Below are 20,099 nucleotides of genomic sequence, written 5' to 3'. Positions count from 1 at the left end.
GCCCCGGTTCGCAGCCTGTCCCAGCGGCAACCGCGATTCAGCCTTGGCTCACAGCCTCCCCTCCCCCGGCAGATCTGGTTCAAGAACCGGCGCGCCAAGTGGCGGAAGCGCGAGCGCAACGCCATGGTGATGATGAACGGCGCCGACATCAAGAGCGGCTTCGGCGGCCAGCTGCAGGGCTTCATGCAGCCGTTCGGCCAGGAGGCGCTCTACTCGGGCTACCCCGGCTACAACAACTGGGCGGCCAAGGTGCCCTCTCCACTCGGACACAAGGCCTTCTGGCCCGGCTTTGACACGGGCGTTAACCCGCTGGGCGTGCCGAACCAGGTGAGCGCGGGGTACGGCGACGGGAGGGCCCGGAGCGGGGCTCTGTTTGAGGGCCATGTGTCGCGGCGTTGTCATGAAGCGTGGTGTTGATGCAGATTTGGAGGAGGAGCGGAAGGTCCGTGTGGGCTGGCTGCTGTCTCGTCGTTCATGCCGTCTTGTCCACCCATGACTCCACCGCGCTACCCTCTGCTAACCTGGTGACTGGTGACTGACCCGTGCCGCCCCGGTCTCTTCTGACCAGCGCCTGACCTATGCCACCTGTGCCGGCCTGCGTCTCACCTGCGACGCCCCTGCGGACCCTTGATGACCTACGTATGACTTGTAACGCCTCGAGTGTCCTTTGATGACCTGCAACTTCTAATGTCGACCTCTGATGCCTGTGTCTCTTGCCTGTTTGATCTATGCCGCCCCTGCTGACCTCCGTCTGACATTTGACGCCCTGCTGACCTCTGTATAACCCGTGACACCACCTGTTGACCTCTGTCTGAGCTGTGATAATCCCTGCTGACCTCCGTCTGACCTTCTGACATCCGTGCCTAACCCGCACCGCCCCGTCCGCAGTCCCCGGGCGCCAGCATCGGCATGAACTGCTTCAGCTCGCCGGCCGCCGTCAGCACGTCGCCGATTGGCTCGCCGTCGATGACGTCATCGCTGGCCTCTGCCGCCTGCCCGTACGGGGGCGCCAGCCCGTACGCGGTGTACCGGCCCGATCAGTGCCCCAGCATGTCGTCCAGCATAGCCAGCCTGCGACTGCGCGCCAAACAGCACACGGGCGGCTTCACCGTGCCGGGCATGGCGTACTCGCCGGCCGCTGTCAGCGTCCGCTCCCAGAGCGCTAACATGTCCGCCTGCCAGTACGCGCCCACGGACCGGCCGCTCGTCTAACGCTCGCCCGGCGTCTGACGACTGACGACTGACGAGCGGCGGGCTGGTGGGGTCGCTGACTGCCGGTCCGCCTCCCGCGGGCGGTCGTCGGTCGTCTGTCGGCTGGCGGTCCGGTGCCACCGGGCTGGGGTGTGCCGATCGAGGCTCTCACGCGCTTGGGCCGCCGCGCCGGTCTGACGGCCCCTGGCTGGGGTCTACGGCCCCCGACCAGGGATCTAACAGCCCCTGACCGGGGTATAACGGCCCCTGACTGAGAGCCTAACGGGCCCCGCCCGAAGGTCTAACGCGCACTGAACGCGGGTGTAACGGCCCCTGATTGAGGATCTAGGGGCCCCAGACCGGGGGTCTAGGAGCTCCTGACCGAGGTCTAACGACCGCCGGTCTGAGGACTGCCGGCCGCTGATCTGACGTCTACAGACGAGGGTCTAGCGGCTGAGGACGAGGATGAGTCGCTGGTTGAACGATCGCCGATGGACGCTGTAACTTATGCAGACAAACTGATTGGGGATGAGACGTGGCGACCCGACTGAGCACTGAACGCACGCGGACCCGCTGAGTGGGGATCTGCCGCTCTACCGCTGACCGGCCGGGCACGGCTGCCAGGGGACGGACTCGGCGAGGCTCCGGAGGTCCACCGCCTCTTGCACGGCACTGGCGCTCGTCCCTCGCTCGCCCAGTCTGGGCGGGAGCGGTGCGGTGCTGACCGGGCACTGCGCTGGGAACGGACGCTGCAAACTGGACACTGGGCGAGGACTGGACACAGCAGACTCGGCGGTTCTCAGACTCCCGGCGGCCAGACGACGGGCGAGGGTCCGAGATCCTCGTCAGACCCACGCGTGGGTCTGGGGTCGCGCCTGTGACGTCACGGTGCCTGACGTCACCGGCGGCTCGGCCGACCGAACGGAGACAATCAAAGGCGAACCGCGGCGGCTGTCAGCTGCCGAGGCGCTCAACCGCGGTCAGCTGACTGGAGTGAGAGGCCGACGGTGGCGAACCTGGCGGACGGTGCTGGCAACTGGCGGCCGACGGCTGGTCCAAGGCGACCGGATTCGCGTCTACCAAAGACACGCAGCGCCATCTGTGGGCGGGAGATGGCCGTGTCAGGCTGTCGCTTGTATGATATTAGCTTATTATCGATCTATGTCTGTGTGAGTGTGAGTGTTTCCGTGTATATATTCGTCGACCGGCGCCAACAGGGTCCAGTCTCTGACACGAGCTGGGAGACGGCGTACAGCCTCCGGCATAATTGTGTAGGTGTTGCGTGTTATTTATATGCCCTTCGGTCGCTGACATTGTCATGTTGTGGCTGCGACTGCTGCCGAAAGGCTTTCGATCTTCTTTGCCGGCGGCGATGTATGATGTCGATGGTGCAGATTTGTGACGCCGAAGTCGTTGCGGCACACACCGAACCCGAAGCTGTTCCGAAACACTCATCTTCCGCAAATGGCCAACGAAGCTTGTTAAAAACCCAACCATATTTATTGCCATATTTAAAATGTTCTTATTTATCTGAATTAAATTATCGCTTTCTAGTTCCCGCACACTCGAGCGGCCCTATTGATCTGCATGTTCTTTGAGTCGTGTGCAGAAATGTTTTACGCACCCACAACAGGAATGTTTTACGCACACCATCGCATGCCAGCGCACCTAACGTGATTCTGATGTAATTGTGACACGCTTCCGTAATTGTCGTTTTCATAACCACAAGCTCGCTAACGCATCTCGTGCACGTTTGCCCGCACATGGGGCTGTTTTCAGCTGTAGCAGCCGCGTTGGTTACTCCCTCATTTGCTCTATACCTCCCCGAACGATGTTGCGTTTCTGGCTCCGGTGAACCGGGCCGCGCCCGTCTTGACCCCCGCGCTGTTGCCCCGCCTCCATCCTGGCGCGATTCACTGGCGCGCCGCCCAGCGCCTGCTTCTCTCCAGCACGTGCTGGCTCGATTCGTACCGGCGCTGGGGCCTCGGAGGTTCTTCACACCACCCCTGCGGCGGTCCCAGACGTGGAGGCGAGGATGGTGACCTGACCCCTGTGACCTAGGGTGGTGCTGCTGCAATACACGGACGGAGCTCGTGTCGTGTTTGTTTCGCGGGCAGAGGCCGCTGAGGGGAGCAATGCGGATCGCATGACCGAGGTACTGTGAGCTGTGAATATACATGCGAACTGGGGGCAGGTCTCGTGCGCGGGACACCGTCTCCCTTCCAGCGGCTGCTCAGCGCTGTGCTGATGGTGACCTCCACGAACAAGATTCCGGCAGTGGGAGCTGCGGCAGCGCCGCTGGTCACGTACCGCCCGAGTGGCGGACGGCACGCTCAGGTCGATCCGCAACAGTCGTGTCTTCGAGCTGCGGCGGCACTGGCCACATACCGCCCGAGGAGCGGGACGACCCGCTCAGGTCGACCCGCAGCAACCATGTCTTCGAGCTGCGGCGGCGCTGGCCACACGCGTACATATATATATATATATATATATATATATATATATATATATATATATATATATATATATTTACCTATTTGTATCGCATATTTCAGTTAAGTACATGGTTTTAGCATTGTGACATTCAACCTATACAAGCATGCATGTAACGGTGCGGTACAGCCTATGAAACAGCTCATGAACCTCTGATCTGTCAGCATCTGCAATGTTATTCGTCTTGACCTAGCCAAGGGCATGAACGCAGGGTATGGTGAGGTACAATGACGAACGGTCAGAATTATCAACAACCCTGAGTAAGTGCAGGGGAAACACGCCAATCTATGTGTAATCACCTGTGTCGACAGGGCGGAACAAATGAAAGTTAAGGTTTGGAAGTTGAGGGGAGCTTTTAAGGCGGTCGCGATAAAAAATCGCAAAAGTGGCGGAAGTCGCGCGTGCATCGCCTCGCTGGCGACGGCTCGATGAGCTATTTGCTTGCAGGCTGTGCTGCAGCAGACTGCCTGGGATCGGTGTGGACATGGTAAGTGCCGCCGCCGTAAGCAGACTGCCTGGGATCGGTGTGGACATGGTAAGTGCCGCCGCCGTGAGCAGACTACCTGGGATCGGTGTGGACATGGTGAGCGCCGCCGCCGTGAGCAGACTGCCTGGGATCGGTGTGGACATGGTGAGCGCCGCCGCCGTGAGCAGACTGCCTGGGGTCGGTGTGGACATGGTGAGCGCCGCCGCCGTGAGCAGACTGCCTGGGGTCGGTGTGGACATGGTGAGCGCCGCCGCCGTGAGCAGACTGCCTGGGGTCGGTGTGGATATGGTGAGCTCCGCCACCGTGGTCAAGACCGATACCGACTCGCCGACAGTCATTCGCAGTTAATCTGCACAGCATGCCTTTTACTTATCCGCTTATGTTCAGAAGACGCCGCAGAGGGCTAAATGGCAGATAGCACGCTATGCCGAGCCACACAGTGATCATATGAAGGGTACGTCCACGGTGTACGCTCAAACTGGCGTGCGGTATCAGGTCTCGCGGAGTTTAGAAAGGTTCAGAATGTCGGTTTCGCTGTTGTTTCGGTGGAGCCCGCCAGATGGGGTGTCCGTCAGATCCGTAACCGTGTCTTCGGTTCGGGGTCTCCAAACCACGCCATGATCCAAGTGCAACTGTATGCAAGCACCACACAGCGTCACACGAGCTTTCGATGGCACGCTCAGCATCCGCCGTCGAATTTAGACCAACCGCCTGCATGCACCCAACAAGAAACTCGCAAGCGTCGTATCCAAAAACACACTGTGTTCTTTACAACAGTAGACGAACGACACCCAGCGAGATTGAGAACTCTGGCTTATCGCCGAGCATGGCACACCACCTATAAAGTGGCGTTTGGAACTGTGGATCCCGCTCTGATATAACGATCACCTATCCCACCCGTAAGTTGATTGCTTTTCCCCATTCTTATCTCATTTCGATCCCTTCCGTTCACATTCTAAGCGTTCACTCATTTTTGTGTGGAAAAGGCTTATCGATTCTTACTGCTTCTTCCGCTGGCATAAGGCCTATCCTTTCATTAAACTCCCACTTGCACTGACAAAGACCATGTTCGAGACCAGTGACGTTTCGTTCCTGATCTCCATCTTTTGCGATCATTCCGACGCTATTGATATACTGGGGAGCGCAACCATACACCAAACCAGTCACTGTCACACGCCTTTTTACCGTCACTCTTGGAATATCAATTTCCTTTTTATATAGCCTACGTTGCATCCCCCCCAAATGGTGATGGATGCCTCCATCCCACTTAACGTACTCGCCACCACAACAGCTTCCAAATCAAACTCCGGCTTCGTTGTCGGAGTGATTTGTTAAAATCTGGTAGCGCTTTCTCCCTATGTTGACGGGCTGACAAAGAATCCTGGCATCGTCAGTCGGAGTGTGACGTCGCAGACCACGTGACTTTGCGGTAACGTGACGTGCCGCGGGGCGAATACTGTACCGTGATTGGTGCTGACAAACGTGCTGGCGACAGATCGAATGCGGCCAATGAAAACAAAATCTGGACGACGACTCGGACAAAAATGCCGTCCGATTGACTGGGTTGATATAATACCATCTTATCCTGACATGCTCGCGCTGTGATGCACCTTCGGATGTGGGCAAAGCAACCCGAATACATAGGGTTTGGTTTAAGCCAACAAATTTATTGACTTAAACCAACTTAAATCGAAATAGCGGTGCATGATAACCAAATGTTGCCTTACCCGGAACTTGTCAACGCAATATAAAACAAATTATGCACGCACGGCAGGGGCGACCATGCTGAAACAATGTCGTTGCGGTAGCACAATCAGACGCCAAAACTGGTAAATAAAATAATAAAAATCGCCGATCGGACGGCATAGCCTTTTCTCCGTTATGACCGTGCGTCGCCGGCGGTGGCCAGAGACGGCCGGTAGCGTGTTGGCTATACGATGGCCCGGGAAAACAACTGACAGGCGAACACCGAGACAACTACACGGTATTTTCGTTAGCACTTTTCTGCAGCTATCAGCTGCTAGTGTAGCAGCTGTCTTTGATGACGTCATTGGTATAAGTTCGTCGATGCCCTAACGGCGTTAGTACTCATTGCTGGCGAACCGTCTATTTCTAGAGTTACGGAAGGCAATGCAAAATGCCTCAATGCATGCGCGGCGGGTGCGACCGTGCTCAGACAGTTTCGTTGTGGGAACACTATCGGACGCCGATGTAAAACGCCAGTCGGAAGACATGGCCTTTTCCAAGTCATAACGGTGCGTCACCAACTGCGACCAGAGACGGACAGTAGCGTTTTGGCCAGATTACGGTGTCCCGGCAACCTTACTTCTAGGAGCACGCCAAGAAAGCCATTGTGTATTTTTGTTAGCACTGTTCTTCAGCTATGAGCTACCAATACAACATATTTATTTGATGGCGTTGATACTTTCCGTTCGATGCCTCAACGGCGTCTACACTTAGTGCTGGGGAGCTGGCCACTTCTAAGGTCACGGAATGCAGCGTAAAATACAGCGGGTTAGGTTAGGTTAGGTTAGGTTAGGTTAGGTTAGGTTACCTGCGCGGTGGGTGCGACCATGCTCAGTGTCGTAGGAGCACTGACAGACGCCATCATAAATCGCAGATCGGACGATGCGACAATTCTGCGTTATGACGGTGCATTACTGACGTGGCAGTGCACCATCATAACTAACTGGCAGGTACCGTAATGCCCGGACCACGGTGGCCCTGCCAAACCACTCAAAGGCACACGACAAGAAAACCACTCTGCATTGTCGACAGCACTGCCTTACAGCTGTTAGCTGACAGCGTAGCAGCTGTCTTTGGTGTTGTCAATGATATTTTCCGCCTCATGCCACGGCGGCGTGCCCATTATTCAGCGTTTGCGAGCCGGCAAGTTACAGAGTTACGGAAGGCCACATAGAATACTTAAATGCGTGCGCGGCGGGTGTGACCATGCACAAACAACGTCGTTATGGGAGCACTAACAGACGCCAGTATAACTCGCCGATCGGACGACATGACCTTTTCTGCGTTACGGCGGTGTGTCGCCGACTGGGGCCAGAGCCGACCAACGGGGTGCTGGTAACGTGCTGGTCCTATTTGTTTTGAATTGTTTGTGGATACGAATCAAGGATGCCGTGTTTTAAGTCTAAATTCATGACTCTGTAAAAACTTGAGCGTGCTATACCTCAGGCACGGCCTTAATCGAACTATACCGTGACCATGCGGTGTAAAGGGAACACCCAAGAAACTTGAGAGTTTTAATCCCAGAGTGCAATAGAAAACCAGCTAAAAACAAAAGTAGTTGACATCAACCATACATATTTTCAGGCGTATTCTATCATCGTTGATACGACAAATCACTGCAGCAAGCTCGTTTTTTTGTGACAAAACCTGAAAAAGGAGAGCTGGTTTTCTTACTCAGACAAGGGCAAATCGAACTGTTCGACTAATTTCCGCCGCCGTCATTGATGAAGGTAATTATACTCCTATATCAAGTTCATCACTTAATGTAACAACATGTTACAGCATATCTTCACACCAAATCCACAGGATATGTTAACCTGTAACGTGAACTAACTGGTTAAATAAGGTCAAACAAGGTCAACTTCCAGGTTGGTCTCCAAAGTGCCCCAAGAACCTAGATAATTGTTTCTAAGGAAAAAGTCACATGCTCATTTAGGTTTAGTGACCTTGTTTGACCTTTTGGAGGTCATGGCGACCAAAATCATACAATACTGCTCTGAGTTTTGCATTGGAATAAGGGACAAGGTTTCCGCTAGGCAGCATGCTCCTAAAAAACAAATATTGAACTGGGTCACTTTAGGTCAATGACCTATGTTGACCTCTAAAAAGCCCATGAAAGATGTAAAATGCGGTTCCTGCTATCAATAAATTCGATGTGAGCACCAGAAACTGTCCCACACAGCAAGCCCCTGGGTTATAAAACAGCTTGGTTTTGACCTTTGTCTGACCTTCTCAACTGACCTTAGGTCAATGCAATTTGCTCATTCAACTGTTGTGTTATCTAAGAAAGCATTTCAGAGATGCATGATTTCGTCTAACACTTCGTTGTCGCATCAGATTGAACGATTCCCTAGAAATTGCCTCCGCTGAATCCATGGCTTAATTTTGACGCGCCCTAGGTAAGCAACTTAACAAGGTACATCTAAATTTGTGACACCAAACGATCCGCTATACAGCTGTCTACAGCTATGCAAAAATTGGCGCGTTGACACCGCGCCGTTCGGAAACCATTCTGAAAAACCTTCGGAGGGTCATTTTAACCCCCACACCGGGCGCCTGTTAACGGTGGGGCAGACTTGTATGCGCCTGGAGGGGGGGGGGGGCATGCAGGATGAAGCAAGATAGAGGATAAGGGGGGGGGGGGGCGGTTGAGGGGAGTCGGGCATTACGTTGTGTGTTTCATAGTACAATATGTTATGCTCTCCTTCTAGTGATCATGGAAATAACACTTGTCATCAAATAGCTATGAATAGTTCTTTAACCGAGTATGTGAGTGCAAGTAAACAGTTTATATCCACAGACGAAGATGCAAAAACACCACGAGGAAGGGCCAAAACACGAACGAGCATAACGATATTTGGCTCAGCGAATACCGCCAGCCCACGCTTTGATCTCACAGGAAATTGAAAAAACTACAAATGAGTGCTGCCATACAAACGTTAAATGACGCAATCAAACCATGACTTTTGGGCAGCATATTTGCAAAATTGAGAAATATGGTTGTCTAGAACAGTCTTTTCAACTGAAACGTATATCAATAGTTTAAACGTATATCAATAGGACAGATGACAGCGCCGATAGTCGGAATGACTGCGCCGATAGTCGGAATGACAGCGCCGATAGTCGGGATGACAGCGCCGATGGTCGGGACGACAGCGCCGATAGCAGTTTGCTAATATCCTCATCTAATAGTTGTTACCACAAACGAGCCAATGATATTGTTTTGCTTTCATTACTCTATTCAAGACTATTGATCACGAGGTTTTCGGAGGAGCGCAACCTTTTGAGGAGCGCAGCCTTTTCAGGAGTGCAGCCTTTGTAGGACCGCAGCCTTTTGAGGAGCGCAGCCTTTTGAGGAGCGCAGCCTTTTGAGGAGCGCAGCCTTTTGAGGAGCGCAGCCTTTTGAGGAGTGCAGCCTTTGTAGACCGCAGCCTTTTGAGGAGCGCAGCCTTATGAGGAGCGCAGCCTTTTGAGGAGCGCAGCCTGCTTTCTTCAGCTGCCAACCACGGCCGCACGGTGACGTTTCAGCGGCGCCTGCGGGCTCCACGTGGGTAGCCGGGCTCGAACACTGGTTACGTCATGGCACCTGAGTGCTAATATAGAGCAGGGAGTGCGCGCCGGGGACGGGAGATTGACATCTCTCGCCAGTTTCACCATACGCCGGAGACGGGGGACCGATATCTCTAAGTCACCACGTCACCACCAAAGTCACCACGCGTCGGAAACGGGGGACCGCCGTCTCCTGCCACCTTCACTGCACGCTGGGGACGAGGAACCGACATCTCCCGCCAGTTTCACTACACGAGCTACCAGAAGCGTGCAGGGACGAGAGTCGAGCTGCATTTGCAACCCCGCTTTTTCCAGCCGCGTTTGTAATTGCAGCTTTCAAATATAATCGCACCGTTCAAGGCTAAGGCTTAAACGCATATTTTGACGCTACAAATTCGTGGTTGACCTCAGAGCAGATCAACGGTTACAGCAACATAAAGCATAATATTCTGCTTTTACTTTTCCAGATTCACCAGCAGATGCAATATCCCTTTACGCTGCCGAAAATACTGATCCTTTTCTTCAGTCATCCTAACAATCACTCGATCAGATATTTGTCTATCCCCAGGCTGGTGTCCTAGGCCATACCTTGTTACAACGATTTTGTAGAGGTACGACGCCTGACGACACTTGTGCGGTGCGAGAGGATGCAATCAGTCGTCATGGCAACTGGTGGCGATGGTTTGGCAAATGTCGTTAGTTAAAGGAATCTTGGCTCAGGGGCGGATCCAGTATTCCGTGAAGGGGGAAGGGGCATGTAACATTGTGGCCTCGTAGGTTTTGGCGCCTACCCAAAAGAAATCTTTGCATTCCGGCCATTTTATTTTAAGGTTCTTGGTATACCATTTTTAAATGGGAATCCATCTTACTGCACGCAGCTCTAGAGAACTAGACGTGCTACGTACGCAAATGCATGGAGGTTATTCACTTTCTTCAGATCTGGATGAGTTCTGTTATTTTCAGGCTAAGCAGTTTGGAAAAAATGTCAGAATGCAATAAAGTTGCCTGCTAAATACTGTCGAAATCAAGCACGAACTTGAGTCGTGGCTTATTTACGGCTAGCCCGCAAGTTGCTGTGATCAGCTGATGGCTGACGACTGATGCAGGACATTCGCTTCTCATTGTTATGAAGAAGTTCTATATATTCCAACATTCAAAATGTATCTTAACGTGATTCACCAGCATAATAAGTACATTACTTGAAAAATCAACGGAAATGGTACATAAGATGCCGGCGGCACAGAACATCATGGTCGGTAATTGCACGTTATGTTTCGTCGGGGGATATCCGACCGCTGCTCTAAGGCTAAGGCACCAGAGTCAAAATTTAAAAGTTCATCGGTCCCTGTCTGTCTGCCCACCAGGCGTCAGCCCTCCATGGATTTGCTTTTAAGAAACCAGAACATGATGTACCCCCGAAAAAGTCACATGTTTTTAATCAGCTCTTCTCAAATAAGCGTGGTGAATCGAGAATATAGGAGCCCCAAACTTAAACTCAAATTTGTAGCGTAGTCAAACAACACAACCGGAGACAGGTAAGCTGTCCGTTAGCTGAGGTCAAGCAGCGCTGACTGTGGTCAAAGTAGCTGAGGTCAAAGTGGCTACGCAGCGCACAGTGCGTGGCGGTCACTCGCGCAGCACAGGCCCAAGCCCTGGCCTGAGAAACTGACCAAGGTCTGACCCGTAATCTGCTTGGCTCGGCCTCAGCCCCGACACCGATAAGGTTACCCCCCGGCGCGAACGAGTGGTCTACCGTTGCCGGCCAACGAGTGGTCTACCGTTGCCGGCCAACGAGTGGTCTACCGTTGCCGGCCAACGAGTGGTCTACCGTTGCCGGCCAACGAGTGGTCTACCGTTGCCGGCCAACCCGGCCGCCGCCGGGTTCGTCCGCCCGCCTCCCACATGCGCTCTCTCACCCGCCGGGCTCGTCCGCCCGCCTCTCACATGCGCTCTCTCACCCGCCGGGTTCGTCCGCCCGCCTCCCACATGCGCTCTCTCACCTGCCGGGTTCGTCCGCTCGCCTCCCACATATGCGCTCCCACCCGCCAGCCGTCGCCGCAACGTCACTGCGGGCGCTGGTACTGTAAGCCGCGTGTGGTGGCCCCAGCAGACCTGAAACAGGGGGCAGACTGCGGCAGCCCCAGCAGACCTGAAACAGAGGGGCAGACTGTGGCAACCCCAGCAGACCTGAAACAGGGGCAGCATGTGGCGGCACCAGCAAACCTGAGGCAGGAGCAGCATGTGGCGGCCCCAGCAGACCTGAAGCAGGGACAGCATGTGGCGGCCCTAGCAGACCTGGAGCGGCGGCAGCATGTGGCGGCCCTAGCAGACCTGAAGCAGGGGCAGCATGTGACGGCCCCAGCAGACCTGAAGCGGCGGCAGCATGTGGCGGTCCCAGCAGACCTGAAGCAGGGGAAGACCGCGGCAGCCCACACAGATCTGAAGCAGGGACAGCATGTAGCGGTCTCCGCAAACCTGAAGCGGCGGCAGCATGTGACGGCCCCAGCAGACCTGAAGCGGCGGCAGCATGTGGCGGTCCCAGCAGACCTGAAGCAGGGGGAAGACCGCGGCAGCCCACACAGATCTGAAGCAGGGACAGCATGTAGCGGTCTCCGCAAACCTGAAGCGGCGGCAGCATGTGGCGGCCCCAGCAGACCTGAAGCAGGGACAGCATGTGGCGGCCCTAGCAGACCTGGAGCGGCGGCAGCATGTGGCGGCCCTAGCAGACCTGAAGCAGGGGCAGCATGTGACGGTCCCAGCAGACCTGAAGCGGCGGCAGCATGTGGCGGTCCCAGCAGACCTGAAGCAGGGGAAGACCGCGGCAGCCCACACAGATCTATCTGAAGCAGGGACAGCATGTAGCGGTCTCCGCAAACCTGAAGCGGCGGCAGCATGTGGCGGCCCCAGCAGACCTGAAGCAGGGACAGCATGTGGCGGCCCTAGCAGACCTGGAGCGGCGGCAGCATGTGGCGGCCCCAGCAGACCTGAAGCAGGGACAGCATGTGGCGGCCCTAGCAGACCTGAAGCGGCGGCAGCATGTGGCGGCCCTAGCAGACCTGAAGCGGCGGCAGCATGTGGCGGCCCTAGCAGACCTGAAGCGGCGGCAGCATGAGGCGGCCCTAGCAGACCTGGTGTTGTTGAGCCGTCGACCTGGATGCGAACGCATCTTGTACCCGTTGCGGCGAAATGGACAACCTGGAAGCCCTCACCAGCACGAACGTTTGCGAAAATACGGGTGCCAACAATAAGCTGTCCCACGGGCGCTAGCCAGAAGGTCTCACCAGTCTGCCATTCCAATAAGGAGAATGCGTTTGGCTCTGAAAATTGGGAGCCATACTCTTCCGTATTCCAATCTACATCACACACACCTGACCACGGCGAAAGACACTTGTGACAGGTGAGGTAGACACCTGTGACGAGTTAGGCACATGTGGCAGGTTAGGTAGACACCTGTATCAAGTTAGGCACTTTTGGCAGGTTAGATAGGCACCTGCACCAAGTAAGGCACTTGTGACAGGTTGGGTAGATACCTGTGACAGGTTAGGTAGACGTCTATATCAAGTAAGGCACCTTTGACAGGTTAGGTAGACACCTGTGACGAGCTAAGCACCTGTGACAGGCTAGGTAGACACCTGTGACGAGCTAAGCACCTGTGACAGGCTAGGTAGACACCTGTGACGAGCTATGCACCTGTGACAGGCTAGGTAGACACCTGTGACGAGCTAAGCACCTGTGACAGGCTAGGTAGACACCTGTGACGAGCTAAGCACCTGTGACAGGCTAGGTAGACACCTGTGACGAGCTAAGCACCTGTGACAGGCTAGGTAGACACCTGTGACGAGCTATGCACCTGTGACAGGCTAGGTAGACACCTGTGACGAGCTATGCACCTGTGACAGGCTAGGTAGACACCTGTGACGAGCTAAGCACCTGTGACAGGCTAGGTAGACACCTGTGACGAGCTATGCACCTGTGACAGGCTAGGTAGACACCTGTGACGAGCTAAGCACCTGTGACAGGCTAGGTAGACACCTGTGACGAGCTAAGCACCTGTGACAGGCTAGGTAGACACCTGTGACCAGTTAGGTACCTGTAACAGGCTAGGTAGACTACTTAGAGGAAACAGTCGGCTGCCATGACGCGGGCCTGTTTTTATCTCATCTGTATGTGGCCAATATAGCACCTGCATTGAGGGCCTGTGGAGTGAACACTTATGGGAGAGACCCTTTCATTTTTCCAAGTAGGAGCTCTGTAGGCAGGACATGAGATGGTCCATTACCTTTCCTGGTAATGGAACCGGAAGGCCCTTCCATCCCAGATCGGGGTACGTGTCGGCTGAAATTCTGGCGAAATGGAGGCCGAGTCCTCCATTTCAGAGCCTGTGGGCAGTTGGAGAGAAGCCATGTGGTGTATCTGATCCCTTTGCTCACGATATAATGTTGCCGCATTGATATAACAATAAAAAACTGTGTTTGCCATTGCGCATTTCCTCCAATCCCCACCTCAGTGTGCCATGCAGCTAAATGTATAAAGGGTCCACAGGCGAAGAGGAAATGGGAAAGATGGAATATTAGACATAGAAAAAAAGATATGCGCAAGGTCTGGTTAAGCATATACAATGAAAAAATATATACATGTGCTGATAAAATGATAAAAGCTGAATAGTTATTACCATATTCGTGTTTATTATTACATACATATCGTTATTACCATACAAATGTTAGCATTAAACGTGACTTGTACTGGTCGCGTGACACCTATTCTCCATGTGTTGAAAATGCCAGTACGTATACTGACTTTAGAAGAGGCGAATGGGTTTTCCGGTGATGGATGCCCAGAAGGCTTTCCGCTGACCCTCAGCTGACCACCATAGAGGTTGACACTTTGACGCGGTTCTGTTGATGGCCACAATCGTGAGATCGACAAGACTGTGTGTGTGACACCTATGTAGACCCAAGAAGGAGAAAAACACCTCCGAAGATAGCGATTCATCTTCACTTCGCCGGATTGAACAGCGCATAACCCGCCTTCTTCTCAAAACCACCCGCAACACAAGTAGTGCCAAGCCACCACATTCTCATGCGACGTATGGAGAAATGGCGGGGAAATGTTTCGTGTCTGCTTGTATCGGGCCCTGGGGCATATCCAACACGCCTAAACCATCACGCAACGTCGAACAGTCACCTGATGTCAGCTGTTAACCACCTGATGGCCGCCTGATGTCTGCTGTTTATCGCCCGATGGCCGCCTGATGTCCGCTGTTTATCGCTTGATGGCCGCCTGATGTCCGCTGTTTATCGCCTGATGTCCGCCTGATGTCTGCTGTTTAGCGCCTTATGGCCGCCTGATGTCTGCTGTTTAGCGCCTGATGGCCGCCTGATGTCCGCTGTTTACCGCCTGATGCTTCAACCGACTCGGTGCCGAAGCCTTTTTCTCTCTTTCCGAAGCTTTCCGAAGCAAAGCTTTCCACTATAGGTGGAAGATCTGTAGCTGGAGCCTGGCCTCGGCCGGCATTTCATCGGCTAGCCCTCGCTCAGGAGATAACAGAGGCAGCAACTGGGCAGCAAACGTCCTGTCGCCCAAGAAATAACAGGAGCAGCAACTGGGCAGTAATCATGCTGTCGTCCAGGAGACAACAGGGGCAGCAACTGGGCAGCAATCGTCCTGTCGTCCACGAGATACCAGCGACAACAGCTTGGCAGTAATTGTCCTGTCGCGACATTTACACTGTGCCAGCCAGTGCCCACCGCGCTGGGCTCACGGAAAGCATCGTCTGCATTTGAACAAATAGACCCTTCGGCCCACTGGCCTTATGGCCTGTCCTGAGGTCACAGCCTCGCTCTGGGCCTCTGGGGCAGACCTCTGCCCTTCGGAGCCGGGCCATCGGGGTGGACCTGTTGTATACATACGCCCCGCTGACCATCCTGACCGTAACCGCCTGGTAAACGCTAGTCAACGCCTGTAAGGCCACATGAGACCCCTGCCGTGCGTAACGTATGTGTATGCGTGTGTGTGTGTGTCCGTGTAACTAACCGAAATCTGTTGCTACATGACGCTCTCAAAATGTTTGCAGCAAGTTTAAATTTACTTGCTTGTGTCATTTGGGCTTTGCAACGCACTCAGGCGCTGTGGCTATGTGGCGTCCATAGCCTGCAACGCCTGCAATGCTAGCAATGCAATGCCTGCAACGCTAGCTAGAACGATGGGCACCGCCAAGAATTGAACTCCGTAACACTGGTTTTCCACATGAGCTGGGAGCTAGATTCAAACCACTACTCTGTTTGCTCATTCAAACCACTACTCTGCAAATTCGAGCTGTTTCCCAGCTTGAATTTGCTGATTGCGGAGTTGTGTAGGCGGACACGCCAGAGGTCGCTGTTGTGTAGGCACACACGCCAGAGGTCGGTGTTGTGTAGGCGCACACGCCAGAGGTCGGTATTGTGTAGGCGCACACGCCAGAGGTCGGTGTTGTGGAGGCGCACACGCCAGAGGTCGTTGTTGTGTAGGCACACACGCCAGAGGTCGCTGTTGTGTAGCCGCACACGCCAGAGGTCGTTGTTGCGTAGGCGCACACGCCAGAGTTCGCTGTTGTGTGGGCGCCTACGCCAGAGGTCGGTGTTGTTCCCTGGCCGGGAGCGTCGCCCCACGGTTCGCCAACGTTCCACATGCAACTGTTACTGCAGACGCGCGGGCTGGAGAGAGGCGGCCGTCTCACAGACCCATGGCGCCTTCTGAAGGCGAGATCTATCCCGTCAGTTATCGCGTGCACTGACAGAGGACCAAGAACAAGGCCACCCAAGAGCCTGATTCACCTGTTGACGCCCGTTGCGCGGTGGAGTGAAGCTATCAATCAGAGCCAGATGGAGGAAGATAACGGCGAAACCTGCGTCACTCGAGATAAGATTACCCTAATTCATCGTCAACACCCTGGCCAGATACACGGTGCTCTGTGAAATGCAGCTGCGCTTGACCCTGACAGCATCCGGGTGTAGAACAATCGATGGAAAAGGCAACACCCGAACACACCCTCTTCTTGAGCCAACTTTGTCCGTTTGTTACCGTGCGCCTAACGTCAAGCTTTCATAGAAGCTGTGGAAGGCAATGACATATCGTACAGGCGGGCTTCTCCTCTTGTGGAGAGGGGGATCACGTCCTGCCCCGCTTGTTAACGCCGGCCCCAGCGCCGTCGCCACCGGCTGTGACCCTAAACGGCCGTGACCCTGACCGGCCATGACCTGACCAGGCAGTGACCTAACCGACCGTGACCAGACCGACGGTGACCTGACCGGCCGTGATCTGACCGGCCGTGACCTGACCACCATGACCTGACCGGCCGTGATCTGACCAGCAGTGACCTAACCGACCGTGACGTAACCGACCGTGATCTGACCGGCCGTGATCTGACCGACCATGACCTGACTGACCGTGACCTGACCGGCCGTAACCTGACTGACCATGACCTGACTGACCGTAACCTGACTGGCCGTGCCCTGATTGACCGTAACCTGACTGACCGTGACTTGACCGGCCGTGATCTGACCGGCAGTGACCTAACCGACCGTGACCTGACCGGCCGTGACCTGACCGGCCGTGATCTGACCAGCAGTGACCTCACTGACCGTGACTTGACCGGCCGTGACCTGACCGGCCGTGATCTGACCAGCAGTGACCTCACCGACTGTGACGTAGCCGGCCGTGATCTGACCGGCCGTGATCTGACCGGCAATGACCCAACCGACCGTGACGTAACCGGCCGTGACCTGACCGGCCGTGACCTGACAGACTGTGACCTGGCCGATCGTGACCTGACCGATCGTGATCTGGCGGACCGTGATCTGACCGGCAGCTACCTTACCAAACGCAACCTAATCGACCGTGAGCCTGGCCGACCGTGACGTGCCGCCAGCGTTACGGCGCCGGTCAGCATACAGGGTACCAGCGCCGGTCAGCATACAGGGTACCAGCACCGGTCAGCGTACAGGGTACCAGCGCTGGTCAGCGTACAGGGTACCAGCGCTGGTCAGCGTACAGGGCACCAGCGCTGGTCAGCGTACAGGGTACCAGCGCTGGTCAGCCTACAGGGTACCAGCGCTGGTCAGCCTACAGGGTACCAGCGCCGGTCAGCGTACAGGGTACCAGCGCCGGTCAGCATACAGGGTACCAGCACCGGTCAGCGCACAGGGTACCAGCGCCGGTCAGCGTACAGGGTACCAGCGCTGGTCAGCGTACAGGGTACCAGCACCGGTCAGCGTACAGGGTACCAGCGCTGGTCAGCGTACAGGGTACCAGCGCTGGTCAGCGTACAGGGCACCAGCGCTGGTCAGCGTACAGGGTACCAGCACTGGTCAGCGTACAGGGTACCGCGCCGGTCAGCGTACAGGGTACCAGCGCTGGTCAGCGTACAGGTACCAGCACCGGTCAGCGTACAGGGTACCACACCGGTCAGCTGACAGGGTTACCACGCGCTGGTCAGCGTACAGGGTACCAGCACCCCGGTCAGCGTCCAGGGTACCAGCGCTGGTCAGCCTACAGGGTACCAGCGCTGGTCAGCGTACAGGGCACCAGCGCTGGTCAGCGTACAGGGCATAAGCGCTGGTCAGCGTCGGGCGTCACACCGCACGCCAGCCGCCTATCGAAGACACCTGCAGGTAATCCGATAAGCAGGACGCTTATCCAACACTCTTTCGGATGCTCCGGAACGAGAACCCTCGGTGACGGCGCGCGGGATCTCGGCGATCACCGCCAGCCGTTGTTCGAGGTGAGGTCCGATGACGGCGCCGCTGAGGGGGTCCGATGGGGGGGGGGGAGAGGGGCGTACCCACAGGCCTGGGTGTGCCCCGGAAAAGGTTGTCAAATGATGCTTCGGAGTCGGTCTGATAGTTCTCACCGGCGAAAGGGTGCCGTGTGGGCCAGACTGCCCGGCTTTTGAAACTCAAACATAGTCCACGCGCCTGATTGCTACAGATCAGCCATCACTGCAGCCAGAGGACTAAAACTGCACAGCTAGGACAGCTTTTGACAGGGTATTGATGACATTCTGTGTGTACTAACTCCATAACTTCATAGTTCTTCCACCCATGGCGATCGACCTTCAATAGACCAGGAGGTTCTCGCGTCCTAGCATCGAGTCTTTAATATACCAGGAGGTTCTGACGTCCCGGCATCGAGCCTTCAATGTACCAGGACATTCTCACATCGCGGCATCGAGCCTTCAGTATACCAGGACATTCTCACATCGCGCCATTGAGCCTTCAATACACCAGGACATTCTCACGTCGCGGCATCGAGCCTTCAATACACCAGGACATTCTCACGTCGCGGCATCGAGCCTTCAATACACCAGGACATTCTCACGTCCGCTGCTGCCAACGTCAGCCTGCAACACAGACGGCGGAGCCGAAAGGTACCGATGGCCTCTACCGAGCATCAGGATAGAAATGATTCAGGAAGCGGGCATCGGTGTTGATCACGGCAAACATAGAGGTATTTCTAAACGTGCTTTAACTTGATAATATTGCAGGCGAACAGTGCGGCGACCGCGATAGAGTGCCACCCGCCGGCTTCGGCTGAGATTATGTCGGGAGCGCCCCCCCCCCCCCCCACCCCCCCTCCTCCCTCTGGCCGGTGCGGCCGCCAGGGACTCTGACCCGTGCGGTGGCTGAGGCTGTGCCGGCAGCGCCCCGGCCCCCTCCTGGCTCCGGCCGGTGCGGCCACCAGGGACCCTAACCCGTGCGGTGGCTGAGAGAGCGCCCCTCCCCCCCCTCCTTCCTCGGGCCGGTGCGGCCGCCAGGGACCCTGACCCGTGCGGTGGCTGAGGGAGCGCCCCCCCCCCCCCCTCCTCCTCCTCGGGCCGGTGCGGCCGTCAGCGGACCCTGACCCGTGCGGTGGCTGAGGGAGCGCCCGCCCCCCCCCCCCCCCCCCTCCTCCCTCGGGCCGGTGCGGCCGTCAGCGACCCTGACCCGTGCGGCGACGCTCCCGGCTATCTTATCCGGGGCTATCGGCGTCTGGCGGCGGCCGGCCTAGGCCAGCAGCGCCGGCCAGTTGAGCCCCCGTTGGTGCACCGTGTCGACTCCGAGTCCGAGCCCTGCGCAGAGCGTCAGCGAGGCGGGAGAAGACACGGTCGCCCTGAGGCGGCCGCAACAGGACATGGCCACCCACGCTCGACTGATGACCGTCCTCTGTCTGGCGGTGACCGCGTGGACTGCAGGTAACCAGGGGAGGACGGGTAGGTCACCAGGGCAGAGAAGGGAGCGAGGGGAGGACGGCAAGTAACCAGGAGATGACCGCGGGTTACCGTCAGAAGATGGTAGAAAGCCAGGAGAGAACGGCAAGAGCCGTGGGAGTTCTGCGGGTTGCCAGCAAAGGACGGTAGTTAGCTGCAGGAGGATGGTAGTTAGCCACATGAGGACGGTAGTTAGCTGCAGGAGGATGGTAGTTAGCCACATGAGGACGGTAGTCAGCTGCAGGAGGATGGTAGTTAGCCACATGAGGGCGGTAGTTAGCTGCAGGAGGATGGTAGTTAGCAACATGAGGACGGTAGTTAGCTGCAGGAGGACGATAGCTAGCCACAGGAGGCCACCAGTTAGGCACAGGAGGACGGCATTTCGCCACAAGAGCACGGTAATTAGCCACA

At 55.9% G+C, this 20,099-nt stretch overlaps 2 protein-coding genes across 2 annotated transcripts in view; both read left to right on the top strand.

Moving 5' to 3' along the window:
- The window catches only part of LOC119094402 (pituitary homeobox x), a 39,432-nt gene extending 36,145 nt beyond the window's left edge, over positions 1–3,287 (top strand). The window contains exons 4-5 of the mRNA XM_037217466.1: positions 73–327; positions 889–3,287. Coding sequence (XP_037073361.1) covers positions 73–327; positions 889–1,212 — 579 coding nt within the window. The 3' untranslated portion in view covers positions 1,213–3,287. The remainder of the gene's footprint in view (positions 1–72; positions 328–888) is intronic.
- Positions 3,288–19,522: 16,235 nt separating this feature from the next.
- The window catches only part of LOC119091850 (cadherin-23), a 36,629-nt gene continuing 36,052 nt past the window's right edge, over positions 19,523–20,099 (top strand). The window contains exon 1 of the mRNA XM_037214749.1: positions 19,523–19,673. Within this exon, the coding sequence (XP_037070644.1) occupies positions 19,613–19,673 (61 nt within the window). The 5' untranslated portion in view covers positions 19,523–19,612. The remainder of the gene's footprint in view (positions 19,674–20,099) is intronic.

This window comes from Pollicipes pollicipes, unplaced genomic scaffold (genome assembly GCF_011947565.3).
Source record: "Pollicipes pollicipes isolate AB1234 unplaced genomic scaffold, Ppol_2.1 Scaffold_1600;HRSCAF=1878_pilon_pilon_pilon, whole genome shotgun sequence".
Lineage (NCBI taxonomy): Eukaryota > Metazoa > Arthropoda > Thecostraca > Pollicipedomorpha > Pollicipedidae > Pollicipes > Pollicipes pollicipes.
The sequence above is the reverse complement of the archived record's forward strand: the minus strand, read 5'-3'. Positions and strand labels throughout refer to the sequence as shown.